The 21,107-nt window shown below is 46.2% G+C and overlaps 2 protein-coding genes across 3 annotated transcripts in view; one reads left to right on the plus strand and one right to left on the minus strand.

The window, feature by feature from the left end:
- Positions 1–419: 419 nt before the first annotated feature.
- LOC119395713 (THO complex subunit 7 homolog) lies at positions 420–13,884 on the minus strand. The gene is made up of 6 exons (XM_037662722.2): positions 13,806–13,884; positions 13,518–13,641; positions 11,528–11,655; positions 7,150–7,236; positions 3,229–3,423; positions 420–511 (listed from the first exon to the last, which is right to left on the minus strand). The coding sequence occupies exons 1-6, from the start codon at positions 13,822–13,824 to the stop codon at positions 465–467; spliced, it is 600 nt and encodes a 199-aa protein (XP_037518650.1). The 5' UTR covers positions 13,825–13,884; the 3' UTR covers positions 420–464.
- A 264-nt stretch (positions 13,885–14,148) lies between these two features.
- Positions 14,149–21,107, plus strand: part of LOC119395715 (MAP kinase-activated protein kinase 2) — a 48,327-nt gene continuing 41,368 nt past the window's right edge. Inside the window, exon 1 of one of the 2 annotated variants that reach the window (XM_037662726.2) lies at positions 14,149–14,581. In XM_037662726.2, the coding sequence (XP_037518654.1) occupies positions 14,225–14,581 (357 nt within the window). In that variant the 5' untranslated portion in view covers positions 14,149–14,224. The remainder of the gene's footprint in view (positions 14,582–21,107) is intronic. The other variant, XM_037662725.2, reaches the window with a different exon arrangement.

Below are 21,107 nucleotides of genomic sequence, written 5' to 3' on the forward strand. Positions count from 1 at the left end.
GTATGTACATTTTTATGGAGTAATACTTTGAATATAAAGAAACGAAGAATATTTCATTACTAACAAAAAAATTGTCGACCGCGTACAGCAGTCAACGGTCACGTGGCCGGGTTCATCGGATCATTCATGTTTTTGCCGCACAGGTCATTTTTCGCGACTTTCAATTAAGAAATAAAAATATAAATCCATCTCTCACGAAAAAAACAGGGTTGGTTTGAGTCAATGCGACGGACAATCTTTCCATCAGTGGAGTCATCTCATTTCATGGTCTGGGCAGTTGTCAGTCCCTTTAAGTAGATTATTGTCCCAAATGCCATTTCACTGAGTGTGCATTCAGTGGCATTAGAAAACAGAACGAAAAGAATTCTATTCTAGCACATTTTTTTTACACATATTGTGCTAGTCACTGTACATTTCCAATGAGTTCTTTTTACAAAACAGGAGTGATTGTCTTCTTGCTTCCATCATGCTGTGTCCATGGCTTGTGATTCCACGTCTCCATTCTCTTCGTCTGCAAGACAAAGAAAATCACACTGAAGCTGCAGGATAAACTACCCAGCAATGGAAGCAGCCTAGAGGTTTTGGAGCAGTCTGGGAGCAATAAACTTGCTGCTTTGGAGCAGCTTTGTAGCAGGAATTGCCTGTTTTGGAGCAGTTCCATGGTGTTCAATATGAGTGAGGTACAGGCAGATTAAGAAAAATTTAATTAACTTTCCATTAACTTTATTTAATTAACTTTGCAGAGCTCAACAAAAGTTGCACAGTGGCAGTGTTATAACTAAACATAGCCAAAAAATGTTGAGAATGTAACCAACCAGAGCAATGCCACTTTTACACTGGTAGCTCATGAGTTTCCTTTCTGTTGATCGTTGCAGTCCACAAGCAGTTAGCATTCAATTTGAATGGGCAAACTTTTCCTAATGTACTTGAACAATATGGTGCCAATGCAAAGTTTGAGGAGGCCAGTAAAAAATAACAGATGCAAGTATTTGAATCCGTAATGTGTCTTTCCTACTGAAAAAAAAAAAAAGAAACCTCCCAAAGTATTCAAAATACTAGTACAGTTAACGTCCGATTTTTCAGACTCCCTAGGGACCGCGAAATTGTCCGAAAAAACGAATTCGTGCTTTTTTATTCCGCTCAAGCGCCACAGCCTCGTCCGAAATAGCTTTAATGCCTCCCAGTATATTTATCAGGCATTTTGGTGCGCGCCCAGGCTCTCGCAAATACATTCGGTACCTGCCGCGACTCCCGCTTAACTACGTGCCAACCGCCACTGGCAAATTTGCGTCTCGTGATGAGCACCGCCGATACCAGCAATGCGTGGAATAGATTACGGCTCTCTCGCATGGAGCGTTTGGAAATGATGACGCGGAACACAAAGACTGTGGCGGAAGAGCCGGCGATTCGTCCGGCTTTCCCTGATGCGTGTGCGCATGTAAACGATGCACAGACACGTCGCCGAATTAGTCGATATGCAGCATTTGCTGCCGTGTGAAGCCGATCGTTTCAAGTTGTGTGCAGCACATCGCCAACTAAGCTGACGCCACATTTGTCATGAAAGGGTTCGTGATGCCCACTCCGTTCCTGACCGCACGCGGGCGCGGCCATGTCGGGCTGGTTTCGTTCATGAAGGCAATGCGTCTGTGCGGCGAAATTAGTGGTCTCGGACAAAGAGGCAGCACGAATGGCGGTGCGGTTCTGGACTATTGAATGCGTGCAGCACGCATGCAACTGCACTAGGCCACATGCACTACCGAGCAGTTAACTGAAGATGCTTATCGTAAGGGTTGTCAGCGATTAAGTCGTACTGGTGCGTTTGCCACATGCCGCCATCACGCCTCCGTGCATTTCCGCTGCTTATCTGTAACGACTTCACCGCACGGCGCCGCGATAGCGGCCCCTTTGAATTTCTGGTCTGCTTCACCCTATAACACTTCAGCATTGCGGCAAAGTTGCCTTTCGAACTCTGCTACTGTCGCAAACAGATTGACTCGCGAAAGCGCTAGTTCGAACCTACGAGATGATAGACGCGGCAGAGGTGGGGTCTTCTTTCGGACCTGCAATTTGGGCAGAAAGTCCGAAAAATCAGACGCCAAAGAGTTTCAGCGTCCGAAATTTCAGATGTTCTTATTTACAATGACGTCTATGGGACTGGTGACAGTGCCGCAAAAGCGTCCGAATTTTCGAGCATGTCCAGAAAATTGGGCGTCCGAAAAATCGGCAGTTGACTGTATTTTGCAGTGCGTGCCCACCGCAGCGATATGTGAACTGAATCACTGGCATGGTCTCATAATTAAACCTCACCATTTAGTGCACTGTCTATCTTACGTACATGTGAACTGATATGGGGCCCTGCACAAGATTTGCATATCAAACCATTGACAGTCATCCTCAAGCAATTGATCAGAACCGTGCTTTCACCAAAGAAGGCAGGATTGTGATTAACCTTCAAGGGCAAGAAACAGTTTTCCTTCCGAACCACTGAAAGCGCAGTTCCGACTTTTGAAACTGTTTCAGGACAGGGGCCGGAGGTACACGTTTAAAGTTGCCTATCCATCAGAGAAAGATCGCCACTGCTCCTTCCTGTGCAATAAGCTCAGTATTTCACGATGTTTATGTTGAGACTAATGCTATCTATTATGTGAAGGATGCCTCTGGTGTGTTTTTTAGTTTTATTGGTTGCCGTCTAGGCCCCAAACAAGAATCCACAGAGCACCTTAAATGGGCTCATGGACTTTTCATTGGCAGCATTTCAGTGAGAGCCTGTAATGGTCGAGCAATAATGAGTCCGTGGAAGACCCAGTGAAAGTTGCACCTGGACTGCAGCTTTCAGTTGACAACAGGGCACAAGACATCAGCTACAATGATGGTGCTCCTCTTTTAACACTATGCTGAAGAGTCGCAATGCAGCACCAAGTCCAGCTTGCCAGCAGGCTCACAAAGCCGCATCTGTTAAGTGCAAACACGATGGCAAGGCACTCTTTCTCAAAATAATTCCTCTCCATGGGTCTAAGAAAAGGTGACTGAGAAGGGCCAACAGCTGTGGCACACGAACGTATTGCTGTAGGGGAACTGCTCCTTGTCCCTGACCACTTGCGTCAGTCGGAACTCGTAACATAGGAGTTGAATTACTGCGAAGCCTTTTACAGTACTACAACAAAACTCCTCTGGTCGGGCAGTTGCCACAGAGCCATTCATGAAGTCTACAAAGGACATAGAGCTCACCTTTGAGGATGCGGCCCAGCTCGTAGACCGAAGTGAGCAGCACGTGGAACTGCCGCCGCCGATGCTCCAGGCGTGAGTCCAGGGCCTGCTGCGACTCTTGCAGGGAGCGAATCTGCTTCTCCAGGCACTCGAGCTGAGACAGCATGCCTCGCCTGTCTGGCTGTGTCGCTATCACCTTGGCCAAGGCGTCATACTCTGCGTGTCAAACATCACCGAGTCTGTGAGCTCGTGCAATCTACCAAATGAAGCAGCACTCAAGAATGAAAACAATCACAACAGAAATTTGAGCTAGTTGGTACAGATTCGTGATAAAAGAAGGTAGGCGTGCAAACACAAACACAACAGAAGAGATCAAGACAACACACAGATGCTACTGGCGTTTAAAGTTGTACCCGACTACAGAAACTTCGGGGCGCATTGGAGCAAGGAAAGTGTGAAGCTGTCATTTGTTTAGCATTTCGCAGCAGCCATTGCATTATTACAACACAAATAAAGGTCATCATAGCTGACAGGTGCATTCACAACAACTGCACTCGGTGATCTTATTGGACAGTTTTAGCGTTAGCATGATAGCGGCAGTTAAGGAAATAGCGTTAGCATATGCCGCAAACGTTCGTTGCAAACAGCACGTTTTACAGTGCTATTACACTGTGGCAAAGGACATTCATGATTCCCCACAGTGACTAGCATCTGTATTCACCTGAACACTCACCTACGAGAGTGTTGTCAAGCGTATCAAGTGAAAAATGTTGCATATGCAAAATGCATTTGTACACATCTATTGTGATATGCGAGTGTGGATGGCGAGGCGCGCAACTTGTTTGCTACATAGGAAAAGTACAAAGCTTCCTTTGTACACTTACCATATTTATCAGCATTATTTGCACACTCCTTTTGCGAATTTGGAGCTCTGAAGAGTGCGCAAATTACGCAGAGATTTCGTGGACACATCAGAAATAACGTGCAATATGTAGTCTTAATGTGCGCGGTATATACATTAAAAAATAAAATAAATTATAGCACAAACGACGGGTACTTGTTTATTTTTAACAGAATTAGCACATACTTTAACCAGCCAGATGCGATCATGCACGGTCTAGTCAGAATCACTGGTCGAGTAGTCTGACTGGGAATCGTTGCGGCTGCTGTCACTGCTCTCCCAAAGTGCATCGTCCTCGGTTCCTGTCGAGCGTGTTTGACAGCCCTATCTTCTTGAAGCTGTTCTCGACAATGCTGGGAGAAATAAGGTCCCAAGGCATGGCGATACCGGAGGACCTAAGCTCTCGCACATATTTGAAAAGGTCTTCTTCAACGGCAGGAAACTTTCCTTGCTTCGCTCCTCGGAACGCTTTCCTTCCAGGTCTTGTATTGACGAGCGAACTCTTCTGCTTTCTCCAGTACCGAACGTGACTCGTGTTCACACTGAAGTGCTTAATGGCAGCCCGGTTTCCGTTTTCTTCGGCTGACTATATAACAGTGAGCTTGAATTTCACTGTATAGTTATTGCAGCCCAGTGCAAGAGAACAGTGGAAATGCGACTGGCTGATGGTGAAACCTGAACTTCCGAAATCAACCAAGGATGCGCTGCAGCGCGGACGCAGAGAACGAGGGGCAGCGAGGGGAAAAGTTGAAGCAAAATGGAAAGGCGAGCTAGTTGGTACTGATTCATACTGGCGTAATAGTTGCGCAAAGAAAGGGACGAAGACAAGAAAGTGAACACCACAAGCGCTTACGCACAACTGAAAGCTTTATTGCTTGAACAGAAAATACCGTATTTACCCGCATAATTTGCGCCCTCGCATAATTTGCGCACCCCTAATATTTAGCCAGCTTTGCCAAAAAAAATGTTTACTCGCATATTTTGCGCTCCCCGCCCCGCTCGAGCCAGCTCGCCGGCGCGCGCGCACGGGGCGAACTTTGGACGGCCGCGCCGCCGCGCCCCGCGGCCCTCACCGAGCAGGCGAGCGCAGTCATACACAAGACAGGCTGCGAGTGCGAAGTCCCTTCTTCCGATTACTTCGTTCTATTCTCTGGAAACCGCCGAGACCGTACCAACCGTTAATCTGTTCACCGGTTGTCGGAACTGTTCGAGCGTTCTCCCGCCGTGAGAATGCATGCACGCGACACGGCACGGACTACTTTCTGCATCGGAGGCGTACGAGGGCCAGTCGCGCCAACATTTTCCCGCGCTGACCCTCTTCCTCTGCGTCCGCGCTGCGACGCAGCCTTCGTTGATTTCGGAAGTTTAGGTTTCGCGATCAGCCAGTTGCGTTTTCACTGTTCTCTTGCGCTGAGCTACAATAACTATTCGGCAAAATTCAAGCTCACTGTTATAGAACTTGCCTAAGGAAATGGGAACCGTGCCGCAGAAGAGTTCGCTTTTTAATACAAGACCGGGAAGGAGACCGTTCCGAGGACCGAAGCATGGAAAGTTTCCTGCCGTTGAAGAATACCTTTTCAAATATGTGCGAGAGCTTAGGCCCACCGGTATCGCCGTGCCGTGGCACCTCGTTACTCCCCGAATTGTCGCGAAGAGCTTCAAGAAGACGCCTCAACGCACTCGACGGAACCAAGGACGACGCGCTTTGGGAAAGCGGTGACAGCGGCCGCGGCGATGATTCTCAGTCGGACTTCTCAACCAGTGATTCTGACCAAGGGCGTCCACAGAACTTAATGCAGGGGGGTGCAAAGGGGGGGGGGGGGTATAGCATTGACAGCTTTTTTTCACTGCCGTGACATGACCTGCAAGATTAATCAATAGTGTGCAACATGCGAAATTGGTTGAAAATAGGGAAGGCCCGGGATCTGAGTGTGCTAATCAAGCTGTGTAGCTCATTGCTACCGCATAGAAAAATATTATCTGAAATTCCAGGGAGGGGCAGCTGCCCCCCCTTGCACCCCCCTCTGGACGCCCATGATTCTGACTAGAGCGCGCATGACCGAATCTGGCTGGTTAAAGTACGTGCTAATTCTGTTAAAAACCCTTCGTTTGCGCTATAATTTATTTTCTTCTTTAATGTATTATATCGCGCGTGTTAGGACTATATATTGTGTGTTATTTCAGATGTGCTCGCGAAATCTCCGCGTAATTTGCGCACCCCCTTTTCGGAGCTCCAAATTCGCGAAAAAAAGTGCGCAAATTATGCGAGTAAATACGGTATATATCTAAACTCGACACTTGACTAATTCCCGCGCATGCACATCGTGGGCAAGGCAAAAGGCAAAAACCAGAACAAGAACGCACCTGCTCCAACCCCCCGCCCCCCATCAGGCTACCCCCTTTCCTTGAGTAGTATCACTTCCATTTCCGATATGGCCAAAGGAGCATGACTAATGTACACAGATGCCCTCGTGGTGTTTAAACAAGATCGCAGGGAATTGCGCTTCACACCGGCACTCAGCGCAGTGCATGGCCAAGTTCATTAGGGGTCTTCCCCGCAAGGAAGACTGGTGCTTTCTTTGACGTATATTTAAACATCAGCCTGTCTGGCCGACGTAGACACGACCACACGACAGTGGGATGCAATAGACGATGTTGGGAAAAGTAGGCGTGACTGGCCTTCACATGTCTCCGATGCAGAAAATAGTCCATGCCGTGTCGCATGCATGCATTCTCACACATGCGTGCTCTCATAGAATGACGTAATCGGAAGGGACTTCGCACTCGCAGCCCATCTTGTGTATGACAGCATTCGGCTGCTCGGCGCGGAGCGCAGCCTTCAAAGTCTCTCCGTGCACGTGCCGGAGAGCTGGCTCAGGCGGGACGGGGAGCGCAAAATATGCGAGTAAATATTTTTTTTTATTAAAGCTGGCTAAATATTAGGGGTTGGAAAAATTATGCGGGTAAATATGGTATATCGATGCTACGCATGGATTTTGTTAAAACAAGGTACCGATATATAATAATGTAGGCAAGCTCACCCTGTTTGTTCTTGCGGATACTCTTGGCCTTCTGCAGCTCCAACTTGTTCTCCACTATCTTCTTCTGGGCATTTGCTATGCCAACCTCTGAAATAACAAGTACGAACACAAGCTCCAGTAGTGTCATCATAACTAGCAGTGAGACACTGTTCAAAATAAAGTTCATCCGGTAACACCACTAGCACTCCAAATGCCACAGAGAAGTAATTTTAACCACTCGGCACCACTGATGTACCTATACGTTTCTCCATTTTAGTTCCACACTCTCAATGACGTACAGATATATTCTCCACTCAGCTGTGTGCAGCTATGTGAAGTTGGTAAAGTGGTCTTTCCAAGGACAAGTTTAATTTCTGGGGTCGTGTTAGTGGCTGCAGAACTGCATCCCATCATGAAGTGGTGGCACTGAGTGAAGCAAGATGTCATTAGAGACATAGCTCCCGAACTTTACACAACATGATTCTCCGTTTGAATGTTCATACAACAGGGTCACCATTCTTGCATATTTCTGCCATCTGTCAGATGTTTACAGGTTCAATTTTTTTTCTTTTTTTCATTAGTCGTGGTCTTTTCTGCGGTGTGCCTCCTTTCTCGAGACAAGAATTCTCTTTTTAGTGGGTGTGATTTCTTCAGAAGGCTCCGCCATGCTGTATCGCTCTCATCTGCTTCTCTCTCATCTTTGCTGGGCGAAGAGTCCAAATAAATGAAAGCATTCCTTGCACGTGTGATCACATTGAGATGGTCGCTCACACGGAACCATCAGATATTGATTGGAGCAGTAGCTTTTACTTCTCCACCATGTAAAGACTTGTAAGGTGGCAACCTGTCATATGAGAAAAAAGGCCACTTCGAATGCGTTGTATTCAGACTCTGACATGGTGGTGCCAGTGAGTAAGTGTGCACATTTTTTTTTAGCCCGCTGCACATTTTTTTTCCTTTCTGAGATAGGAATGCAGGGACCATACAAAGAGTACATTTGTCATTATTCCTGTAATTATTTTCCTTTCTGCATAGTCAAGAGTAAAACATTGTGCTCATTTTTCAGATTCGTCTGTAGCAGGCACCAGAACTGCTGATTTATCTAGACTATGGGTCTCCTGATCAGATGTACAAATATGCCTCACATTATACAATAATAACTGACTGCGACGCTTGCAATCACCCCTGTAGAGTTTGTGAGGAGCCAGGGGTTGTGATGGTAGTGGTGCATGGGCTTGGGGGGATGAGGCTGGAAGAGAGAACATGATGGCGGGAGGACGACGGATAGGTGTGTAAGAGTGGCAGTGTGTGAGGTGGCAGTGAACATTGGACAGTGGTGCGGACTTCCAAATGGTGACCGACAAGCGTGATGCGGTAAATAAACGGACAATACCCCTAGACCCCTGACAAGTTGCTTCTAAAACTTTAGGCCACAAGTTGACCTCAACTTGCAACATACAGTGGCAGTACCTTATGATGGCCCGAGTGGCATGAAAAAAGCTGCTTCATCTATCAATGAAGGAAAGAAGATGATTCCCAAGGGCTCGTTTTCTTTGTTAGACACAATATTAATGAGAACTAACAGACAATAACGCCAAGGAAAGCATAGGGGGTGTTATGTGTAGTATTTAGAATATAAATGTGAAGAAAGTAAAGTGGACGAAAAGATAACCTGCCGCCGGCAGGGACCGAACCTGCGACCTTCGAATAACGCGTCCGATGCTCTACCACTGAGCTACGGCGGCGGTCATCCTCCCGTCCACTTTATGGGGTATATATGTGCATTTAAACCTTGGAGTGTTAGTCAGCGCCAATCGCAGCCATGGCGGCGAGTGTGGAACACTCTTTTTCTGCCTTTCTGGCGTCACGTAGCACGTGATCTTTTTACGAGCTGGCAGCTGACCAATAATCCCTCGCATACTACCTGAAGGCATCAAGTCTGCCAGAACGAGACCCTTGCTATGAATGAAGGAAAGAAGATGATTCCCAAGGGCTCGTTTTCTTTGTTAGACACAATATTAATGAGAACTAACAGACAATAACGCCAAGGAAAGCATAGGGGGTGTTATGTGTAGTATTTAGAATATAAATGTGAAGAAAGTAAAGTGGACGAAAAGATAACCTGCCGCCGGCAGGGACCGAACCTGCGACCTTCGAATAACGCGTCCGATGCTCTACCACTGAGCTACGGCGGCGGTCATCCTCCCGTCCACTTTATGGGGTATATATGTGCATTTAAACCTTGGAGTGTTAGTCAGCGCCAATCGCAGCCATGGCGGCGAGTGTGGAACACTCTTTTTCTGCCTTTCTGGCGTCACGTAGCACGTGATCTTTTTACGAGCTGGCAGCTGACCAATAATCCCTCGCATACTACCTGAAGGCATCAAGTCTGCCAGAACGAGACCCTTGCTATGAATGAAGGAAAGAAGATGATTCCCAAGGGCTCGTTTTCTTTGTTAGACACAATATTAATGAGAACTAACAGACAATAACGCCAAGGAAAGCATAGGGGGTGTTATGTGTAGTATTTAGAATATAAATGTGAAGAAAGTAAAGTGGACGAAAAGATAACCTGCCGCCGGCAGGGACCGAACCTGCGACCTTCGAATAACGCGTCCGATGCTCTACCACTGAGCTACGGCGGCGGTCATCCTCCCGTCCACTTTATGGGGTATATATGTGCATTTAAACCTTGGAGTGTTAGTCAGCGCCAATCGCAGCCATGGCGGCGAGTGTGGAACACTCTTTTTCTGCCTTTCTGGCGTCACGTAGCACGTGATCTTTTTACGAGCTGGCAGCTGACCAATAATCCCTCGCATACTACCTGAAGGCATCAAGTCTGCCAGAACGAGACCCTTGCTATGAATGAAGGAAAGAAGATGATTCCCAAGGGCTCGTTTTCTTTGTTAGACACAATATTAATGAGAACTAACAGACAATAACGCCAAGGAAAGCATAGGGGGTGTTATGTGTAGTATTTAGAATATAAATGTGAAGAAAGTAAAGTGGACGAAAAGATAACCTGCCGCCGGCAGGTCAGCTGCCAGCTCGTAAAAAGATCACGTGCTACGTGACGCCAGAAAGGCAGAAAAAGAGTGTTCCACACTCGCCGCCATGGCTGCGATTGGCGCTGACTAACACTCCAAGGTTTAAATGCACATATATACCCCATAAAGTGGACGGGAGGATGACCGCCGCCGTAGCTCAGTGGTAGAGCATCGGACGCGTTATTCGAAGGTCGCAGGTTCGGTCCCTGCCGGCGGCAGGTTATCTTTTCGTCCACTTTACTTTCTTCACATTTATATTCTAAATACTACACATAACACCCCCTATGCTTTCCTTGGCGTTATTGTCTGTTAGTTCTCATTAATATTGTGTCTAACAAAGAAAACGAGCCCTTGGGAATCATCTTCTTTCCTTCATTCATAGCAAGGGTCTCGTTCTGGCAGACTTGATGCCTTCAGGTAGTATGCGAGGGATTATTGGTCAGCTGCCAGCTCGTAAAAAGATCACGTGCTACGTGACGCCAGAAAGGCAGAAAAAGAGTGTTCCACACTCGCCGCCATGGCTGCGATTGGCGCTGACTAACACTCCAAGGTTTAAATGCACATATATACCCCATAAAGTGGACGGGAGGATGACCGCCGCCGTAGCTCAGTGGTAGAGCATCGGACGCGTTATTCGAAGGTCGCAGGTTCGGTCCCTGCCGGCGGCAGGTTATCTTTTCGTCCACTTTACTTTCTTCACATTTATATTCTAAATACTACACATAACACCCCCTATGCTTTCCTTGGCGTTATTGTCTGTTAGTTCTCATTAATATTTCATCTATCAATGTAATTTCAAAGCAAGAAAAGTAACATAGCCTTAGAATTGCTAGAACACATGTCCCCATATGTAACCCAGGAAGTCATGAAAGCCGTGCATATTAATATTTGATCAATCGAAGACATGTGGTGGCAGATGAAGGAAGTGCAAGCTAAGCTGACATTTCTTTATTATACATACAAGTGGCATTGGCTAATAGCCTAGGATCCCCCATTCCCTAGACATGACTAAATCACACATAATAGACATGGGAGTTCGTGGTGTTGTCACACATGAAACGCCTGCCAAAGCAGTACCTCTATGAGGGTAAAGGGGCATCTTACAGCAAATCAGCAGGAGATGAACATGCTACAGCGGACAGAAATATGCAAAAGTGGTGGCTTTGCAGCATGGTGAGAATATCTGAAAGGAAAATCACTGCAATGTACTGCTGCAGTGATGGCTTGCTTACATTCTCTTAAACTGTAATGAGACACCATACTGTAAAGCTGTGCACATATAGCTTGTGCACAACACTGAGTAGTGTCTAATACAGCACTGCACTTGCAAATGGACAAAATCGTAAACTTACCTATCTCACTGTAAAGCTGCTCATAGTTCTTCATTTCTGCATCGTTCATGGCTAACACGTGCTGGGACTTTGATATGGAGAATTCACACTGGGCCAGTGTCATCAGCATGCGCTCGTACACCAACCTGCTGCATGGACCACGGCAGAGACTTCACGTTATGCGACAGGTTAAGTACAAAAGAATGTGCCCCATACATTTTCAAATGGCAGTCGATTTAAGTGCTAAAGGAACATTGTGATAGAGAAGGACAACAGGATGCAAAGACAATATTTGCTTTGTTCCCAATATTCAACCACAGTTCTTCTTTGTGCCTGCACAAAGATGTTGTGTAAGACGTTTCAGAGTGCATAGAGAAAAAAGCCTTCAAAGAAGAGCAGAGAAACATCATTAGCTCCTGGGATGCTATCCCTTTATCACAACAAATTTATACAAAAAGTGTTTCACTGTTCTTATTGCACACTGCACCAAAGATTATTAGACGTGCAAGTTCGAAATCTAAGGATGCTAATGGATTACTATTTAAACATGTTTTTTAACAAAGCCTAACAGAATTTGCAAAGAGATCAGTACTTTCATGCCCCCCAAAAAGCTCTCCACTAAATAAAAGCAGGTGGCACAATGTACTTGAGACTTTCATGATGAAATATATTTTATGAACATTTTTTCAAAGCAGCAAGTTGCCGCAACATTAGGCACTCGTTTGGGACATTGTTCACTGTACATGCAAACGACCTTTGTTATGCAATGGAAAGGAGAAACCAAAGCAGTAGGAGAATAAAAAACAATGCCACTTCCATGACTGGTGCAGTCAGCCCCTGAGGAAGGGATCGAACAGGTAATTGAAACGTAGGGCCCATCTAAAACTTTGGCTGGTGCCAGTTCAATAAATAAATTGTTTCACACAGCCAGGCAGATCTCTGTCAGACACGTTTACGTAAGACAGTACAAGAAACTTTTTTTTCCAATAAAGCCAAATCCACTTAATGAATAGAGAAAAAGATGCAGTAGTTTGCTACTGACAATACGGATGAGCATGCGCCAACAATTTTTCCCAGGCACGTTCATGACTTCAAAGCACCTAAAACTTGCACTGCAGTTGAAATGTGCATAACCTACTGTAGCAGGTATTGAGGAGTAAAAGTTCGATAGATATGTAACAATGTATCTAGCACATTCTGATATGAATATTTCATTTCGTGTCCATCTTGGCGAAATACAAAACGTTTAAAAAGTGGTGCATGAACGATTCAACAACTGCTTGCAACAAAATTAACCACATCAATGTTCTCTACTCAGTGCTGCCCTTTGTACAATGAGAACACTCGATAATAGTGTTTGGTGGAAGCACTGGCGGTGGCTATGCTGGTTGTTTTGGTCAGGAGGTGTTCATGGAGTAAAATTTGTCGGTCCACAGAACGAAAAAGATGCCCAACACCAAGGAAGAGACGGACCAAAGGACATCCTTTCCTTACGCCTGTCTTTTCCTGGGTCTTGCACGTCTTTTTCGTTTAATGAAGGTGTTCACAGAGCAAGCCCATTGGCTAAACGTGCATCTGGCTCACTTCCGATTCAAACAGATCGAGGATTGGACTCACTTTTCTTTTTTTTTTATGGGAAACTAATTTGTTGAGCAGCCGTTTCTCAGCAATTGCCCAATTTTGAACAAAGGTGCTTTAAAGTGAACGGAACCTGCGCTTCACGTTACCGTGAAATTGAGCCAGTTTCGCTTTCTTGATCTTGCTCATCTTGGAAACACCGTAGTAGGTTTACTGTGCTGCCTTCCGCTTTTAGCTGATTATGCCTCAATGACCATGCCTGCATAATGATCTACGATGTGAAACGACACGAAATTGGGGCCTCCGTAATCTTTTAGCCTTCAGCGCAGCTGCCTCTTTTGTAACGAAGCAAAAAAAAAAAAAAAAAGAATGGTCATCGAAGCAACGCCGACAGCGGTGACCCGCGCAGTCGCAATCATAAACATCCACTCACGTCTCCTCTTCGCCGTCATCGTCAGTCATGCACCACTTGAGGAAAACCTTGAGGAGCATGTTGAGCCTTCGGTCATCGCCCATTCCATCGCCGTCAATGAGAAGCTTCCGACGGATGATCTCATCTGAAAAGTAACGACGTACACAGCTAATGCACGCAACCGCATCAGCGGCTATACCAAATACACATAGTTCCACAGGTCCTCAGACATATGCATCAACTGCCACATCACTAGTGATACAAAACAAATGAATATTACATATTGTGAATGATCAAAGAGCCGCGTACCTTCGGAGACCGGCGCCATTTCTCTCTCACGCCGTCTTGAGCAGCGTTGCCAGATCGAAAAACAAAAACCACAACAAAGAAGGAAGGTTGTTTATGACTTAGAAAGATAACCTTACTTCCACTATGGCAGAATAAAGTCACTTTATAGTATTCATTCACTGCATGTGCTACAAAAAGGTATCTTTGATTCCAGCTTTTTCAGTAACTTTTTTTTTTGTAATAATGATGATGATAATGAAAACTAATATTACTTGCAGCGCCATCTTTTTTAGCGCTATTGAAGTTCACTGCGTCACCGCTACGCCAGCTACGCTTATTTTCGTTCCGCAGTGGTGGACGGTCTAGTTTCTGTTCTCTAAAGTTTGTTTGAGCCGCGAGGAGCAGCCGACCCTGCAGTGCCTGCAGCGTCGTGTAGTTGTATGGAGTTGGGCGAGTGGCCTTTGCTCGAAACCGGCTGCCACTTTGTACCCGAACAGCAGCGCAATCCCCTGTGCAGTTTGTGTCCGCAGGCGCTGGACGAGCGCAACGCGGCCAATGTCATCGCACTTCTGAGGCGAGTGGTCTTCTACCTACACGCCCTGCTCAGCACCGTGCTCGAAAACGTCGCTACCATGAACGATTTCGCCAAGTTGGGCAACGCGCGACCGCCGCTGCAACCAAAGTCGACGCCAATTACGCAGGATTACTCCATCTCGGACCGTGTGCTTGGACTCGGCATTAATGGCAAAGTTGTCGAGTGCTGCGACAAGGCCAAAGGTACCAAGTTCGCCCTCAAAGTGAGTCTCGCATCTATTTTGGTGTCCTCTCCGGCGTTGTTTCGCAGTCGATGTGTGCTCGCGTTCCGACGTAGTTCCTACGTGGCTTTCCTGATAAGTGCCCTCTGCTGCTGCATTAAACCGTCAAGGCCATTATCCTTGTACAGCTGCTGTTTCGTAGATGCCATGCGGCTCCTTGATATCTTGTACGGGACGCGACCACGCGCACTAGAGTGGGATGCTGCGCTAAAACTGCGGCACGTTCCCGCGAGCGTTCGATTATCAAGTTTTCACTTCTGTCGAGAATAGTGTCCTTCACGGAAGTGACCTAACTATTCCAGTTGAGGCTCTGGGTAACTATTTTGCTGTTGATTGTGAAAGTCTTCACAAAACAACAAACGGATAATTTACCGTGAAATGTAGTCTGAATGGTAAAAGGGCTCCATTTAGCGATGCTGCGTAGCTGGTCGATTCTTTCCTTTGCCCGTGCAATGTACGCAACGTGCACTGTCGAGAGGGCGCCATGTAGTTCCTTAAGTTAACAGCCCAGTGTCGCCGACATCGGCCGTTAGGAGTGTGAAGTGAAAGTGCGAGCTTGGGAGCGCACGACCCCGTCTAGTTCAGACCACTGTCGGTTTGGAGAGCGCGTTTCAAGAAGAAAAGAATGCGAAACTTGAGTGGTTGTGCGTTACGAAGACGATGCAAGCGGGCGAGACATGGCAGGCGTGCTGTGGTCATTGTTTTCTCTTCGAAGCTCGTCATTATGCCGAATTCCTTGGTGCAGCCACTCTCAGAGGACTAAAGAATGCATAGAAGCAGTTTATTCAGGCAGCAGGGCGCTATAGTTGGCTGTGAAATCCCCGGAAAGAGTAAATTGCTTATGCATGCAACCTGTGACTTTGCAAGGTTCTGCAGATGCTTCGTGTACCTGTTTCATAAGCTTACAGTAGCACTTGAGGCTTGCAGAGAGCGGCTTGTCTCCCTGAGCAGGGACGGCTTCAAACTTGGCTAGCTAGTGGGCTTGGGTAAGCCACATGTGACTCCGGCTTGTAATACTCAAGGTTTTCCTGATGAACACGTTAAGTACCGCAGTGCTTAACGTGATCATCTTGTGAAGCTGTTTCTGGCTCGAGCACCCACCCCCTGTTTACGGATTTTTTCATTGTTAAGCTGTTTGTTGCTCGTCACTACTAGGGCCGATCATCATATCTTGATGCATACTCGGAGCAGGAACAGCGTTTCCAAGTCAAGCGCTGGCGATGACCCAGTAGTGTTCCTCTTCTTCATTACAGTTACCCATGGGGATGAAAAGGGAATCTGTTTGGTGACCTAATAGCTTGTCACTGTAGTCTGACTGTGCTGGCTTGAGGCACTGTATGTGTACGATATCTCATCCATGATGACGATCTGAAATTGTACGACGGTTTGAATGGCATAGTTGACAAGAGATATGTGCTCATCAATGCAGTAACAGCCTTAACACTGGGCCAGTAATTTCGATGATAGACCAGGGGCACTTGAAGGAATTGACAGCCTGACAAACACTCCATGAAGGAAAGTTGGTGTGGTGCCGCCACGAGTGCTCTTGCATTGCTGTTGGTCAGTTGAAGTAAGACCTGTCGAGATCGTGACACTCTTCAGTGTGTCTTGCAGTGGCAGGAATAAGCACACACTCAGAAGCATCCAGGCAGTACGGTAGTATTGTGTGCAATGGGTGGCAACTGTACAGTAAGAAAAGAAGACTAAAAACCCGCGGTGCTCTAAGGAGTAGTATTGAGCGCATAGGTTATGAAAGGCAGACTGACGTCTCAATTCACGTGAACGGAGGCAATGTAAGTGGCAGTCATGCTGAGCATATGTTTGCGTTGCTGAGTGTGGGGCAAGAGCGAACAAACCTTTGAACCATAGTAACTACTATCACAACAAGACGACAAGGCACAGTGCTCTGTCCTGTCGTCTTGTTGCACTAGAAGTTACTATGGGCAAGCGCCAACTAGCCCGCCAATGCATTGTGTAAAACTTATGAACATAGCTGTACAGCCCTTGCTAGTAGTACTGTTGTTGAGTGTGCTGGCATGTTTTGAATACTCCCAAGTGTGCACACTGTAGATCAGAGTGGAAGCATGTGCATATTTTGCAATGCACTACTAATGACCAGTGGTGGCCAGCAGAGGTATAATTGTCAGTCAGACAGGTTATTATAAATGACTATGGTGCAAGTGGCTAATCGTGTTGATCGATTAGAAGATAAGTTTGTCAGTGAGGCAATCCAGTGGTCCTTGCACTACTCAGAAGCAGTGTTGTGAAAGTTGTGAAACAACGAGCAGCAGTCTCAGTCATTGGGCAAGGGAGAGTAAAAGAGGGCATTGGCATCGGAATGCTGGCATCCGCTGCAGTACAGCATGTGGATATTGTAATCCTTTCCAATGGGCAAGATGGCCTGAAGAATCCTTGAATGACAATAGACGGCATACAGTGCATGGTGATCTGTGATAACATGAAACGGGCAGCCATATAAATAAGGCCGGAGCTTAGTAAGGGCCCAGATGATTGTCAGAGCAGGGCATAGACTCCGAGCATGAGCAGTGCTCCTGAGCCAAGCACTGGTGATGACCCACTAGCATACATCTTCAATACAGTATTGTTTTCCTTCAGGTGTATTGTCTTGTTTGTGACTTTGCTTCAACGGCTTGCGCTGGCTTCATGTAGACATGTTGCACTAGATCATGCTGCTCGCATTTGCTTCAGATATAGTAATTTTGTCTCGTCTGAACACTTAAGTGCTGCAGCTTTCCCTGCAACTGCATGTAGCACACGAGAATCAAAGAAAATAACTGTATTGTGTTCCTCTCAATGGTGGCAAGCCAAAAGAGAACAAAAAGAATGGCAGAAATATAGCATGAAGTATGACGATTGTACACTTTGCAAAAGATGTTATCGACCTGTAAAGAAAAAGATAGTAGCCCACTATTGATGGTGCCACTTTTCATGCATCCTCTTTTAACCCTTTGCAGTCCAAAACCTTTACCTACTTTCCAGCTATTCTGGTCTGAAAATATTTAGCCAGTTTTGAGCACCACAAAAGCAATACGTAAACTGTGCAAGAAAAGCCCATGAGATGTTTATTTTTGGAGATCATATTGCGCCTAAGTTTTTCAGCGATATTTGGGCAGCATGTGGTGTCAGACAGTGGACCGCTGCAGCTGTGTTGCATTGTCCGGAGGGGTCCGACAACGGACCGCGGAGGGTTAATACATTGCCTGAACCCCCACCCCACCTCCCTATTTGAGATATAAATATATCTCTTAGAAAGGAAGTACATGATACATCTCGCAGGAGATGTTTGTTAAACTGCATGACACTGCAACTGCGGTGAAGTAGACGACGTTACAGCTCCATGCTGGCGACGCTACAGCGTGCTCCCGCTAGATTGTTTTGATGGGATAGTTCTGTTGTGAAATTTGATCATATTGACAAAAACATAACAGCATTCAAAGGTGATAAGACAGCTCCAGCACATTTAAGACCGACCATCATTGGCTAGTGATGACTGCAAACATGCTATTGCTTGTAGTCGCTCACGCCTTAGCCCTCTGTCACTGCGAATGAGTTCTGTGGAATCCCACAGGGTGGCGGAATGGTTATAAAGGAGGAAACTGACAACCACCTGTTTGTAGCATGAGGCTACAAGGAAATCTTGGGATTTCCTTGTAGGCTTGTGTTACAGTTGGGTGGTTGTCAGCTATTGCTTTTCTGTCACCCATGCCATTTTCACTGCCAACAGGAGTGCTCACGCATTGCTTGCAGCACCTTTAGTCATTTGCATTGACATTCATTCAATGCCGCCAGATCACCAGAAAACCTTCAGTGCGAACAGTTGCGGTTGGCTTGGAATGGTGCTGCATGCGAGTTGCTCATGATGCTAGTCTATAGCCAGCAGATATGCAGGCCACATTCACCTCTAGTTCGGGCATGGCCAGATTTTACTTCTCCTGCCTGCTGGGCTGTGTGTTCAGGCACAGTTGTCACATGTGGAAAACTCCATTGCGCAATGGCTATATAACCGTGTCCTCTCTCAACAACTTGTGCGTGCACAAAATGAGTGCCAGCTTTAATGCGCATATATTAGAAGTAGGCTACCCTCGCATTGAAATAGCCATTGTTTGAGAACACTTAAAGAAGGTAATTATGTCTTTTCCCGACCAGACGGGTTTCTGTCCGACTCTCGACTTCAAGGTAACTATGTATTCACGTTTGGATACTGCTGCAGAACAAAATAAGCACAACAAGAAAGTTGCAGGCACTCTGCATCTATTCTTGATAACACAAGGAAGTGGATATGGGGTTTCTTGATAACAAAAGGAAGTGGATATGGGGTTAACATCACTTTTGTGGTTGCCAACAAGTTAGGCAAGTTATGCCTTGCCATGCAGACAAAAAAAGAACAGGTGAATGACAAAAGGCAGACTGATATCTGCACACCAACGTGTTTACAGAATGCCATTCAAATCTACCGTATAAAGTTTCTTTTAGCACTGATCACTTCCCTGTATGGCAGCCACGTTATTTATACAAGAGATTCATTGGTCATAAAAGGTCCTTGTCTGGAGGATCATCATCCAATCTTTGGTTACACTGTCTTGATTGTAAATGCACACCAAAGCTGGTTGCAATGGCTCATACCCCTGTTGTACGGGCTAGTGCATTTTGAGCAAGCTTACTTTGGTGCTAGTGTCATTCGCATGCTGTCACATGGCTATGCACTGTATCCAGCGAGTCCATTCGCCAAACTCACTTCGTCACTGTGTTGAAGTGAAGCCTCAGTAGCAGCGACTCAAAAATAATTAAAGTAATACAGAAAGCTGGGTTGGTAGTATTTTAAAGCCATCTTCTTTTTATCAGGAATCTTGTTACGTATTAAAGGGGTACTGACACAATATTTCGCGGCCGAGGTAGCCTGTGGGATCGATTTCGGTGAACATGCATATATCGTCTGCGAAATACCAACAGCGAATATAGCTTGGAAGTTATTTTAAATGAATTTTGAAGTTTGCGTGAGCGATCGACATCCTTGCACTACTGACACTCTCAAAGGGGACCCTTGGGAACCCCCTACTTCTCTCTCGTGACCATGCTGCAACAAGTTATGATGACATCATAGCCACCATGTTTTTTTGCCGCGTTTGCTTCAGCAGTCTCAGTGGCTGCTTGCGAACCGTGCGTCACAGTTCTGTGTGCTGACGTGATCGAGCGCTGCACCCGCTAGGTGGTGATAGTTGGACCCGAAGGCTTCTCGTTTTTGAAACCGAAACTGACACTGGTCGGTAATGAGGAGCCTGTAATTAATTATCTGTCACGCGGTGCAGCAAACGATGTGCCATGTTATAACTAACAGGCCCCCAGCAACACATTGCAGCAAAAAAACGCGAGGCCAAAATTTTTGTGTCAGCATGCCTTTAAAGTGTACAATATTACAAAACAGTCGGATACAACTTAAGTAGTTCGGAGAGGCCCTGTTTAAACGGCCGAAGCATGACTGCCAATCGCCTCCGTGACTGAAGAAATAGTCCCGCTCATGCACTTGGCAATGTTTTCGAAAGACAGGGTCACCGGCCATCCAGCTCATGACATCAGTCTGGAGTGCGCACCCATTAGTGCTGGCTTGTGTGCATTTGCCTTTGAGGAGAAAATGCCATGAACTTCTAAAGTTGTATACAACTATAGTTTTCTATACTTGCCCTAAGCCAGTTTACGGCCACGACTGCCAGGGGCATCGCAGCGCACATATCGTGCATGACCACGTGTGCCATGTTTGTGCCTAATGTTTATTCTGAAAGCTTTTTATAACCATAACACATCGGACATATTGCCTGAAATAATAAATATATGTTGTGCTACTGACTCACCCATTGCCATTACCGTAATTTCCAAAGTACACCTATCTTTCTTGTGTTGCGCGCTGCCAAAGTGACACTCAGTGTGCTTAAGTGCATTCACTCAAAGTGACACTGGCTCATTGTCATCCCATTGACACCGGCTCACAAGTGCCTCTGTGACAGAGCGCTCAACGTGTGCCCCTGCTGAGCATTGTGTGATCACTGAACAGGTAGATGACACGCTTCAGTGTAACTTGTGTGTAACTTCAGTGTAATTTAACTGTCCTGCACTCCCTTGTCATCACCTGTTGTTCTTGACAAGAGAAAAGATGAATTCGCTTCTGTGTAGATTTCTGCTGTTTAAGCAATTTTACACACATTGGTGCGTAACTTTTGCCACGTATCACTGATACCCTGAGTTTCTTACAAGGGGCTGAACTCTTTCAGTCACTGGGATTACGGTCCGGTATTGGCAGATCCTCACGGCACTATCTGCTTGCTTAAAAACTGCTTCTGTAACTCCTGACTGTTTATACGAATTCACTGTTATTCCATTTGGCCTCTGTAATACTCCAGCAGATTTGAGAGGATGATGGACAGTGTCTATCATGGTTTTATATGGAAGACATGCCTGTGCTACTTCAATGATGTCGTCGTTTTCTTCCCTGATT

Source organism: Rhipicephalus sanguineus, chromosome 6 (genome assembly GCF_013339695.2).
Source record: "Rhipicephalus sanguineus isolate Rsan-2018 chromosome 6, BIME_Rsan_1.4, whole genome shotgun sequence".
Lineage (NCBI taxonomy): Eukaryota > Metazoa > Arthropoda > Arachnida > Ixodida > Ixodidae > Rhipicephalus > Rhipicephalus sanguineus.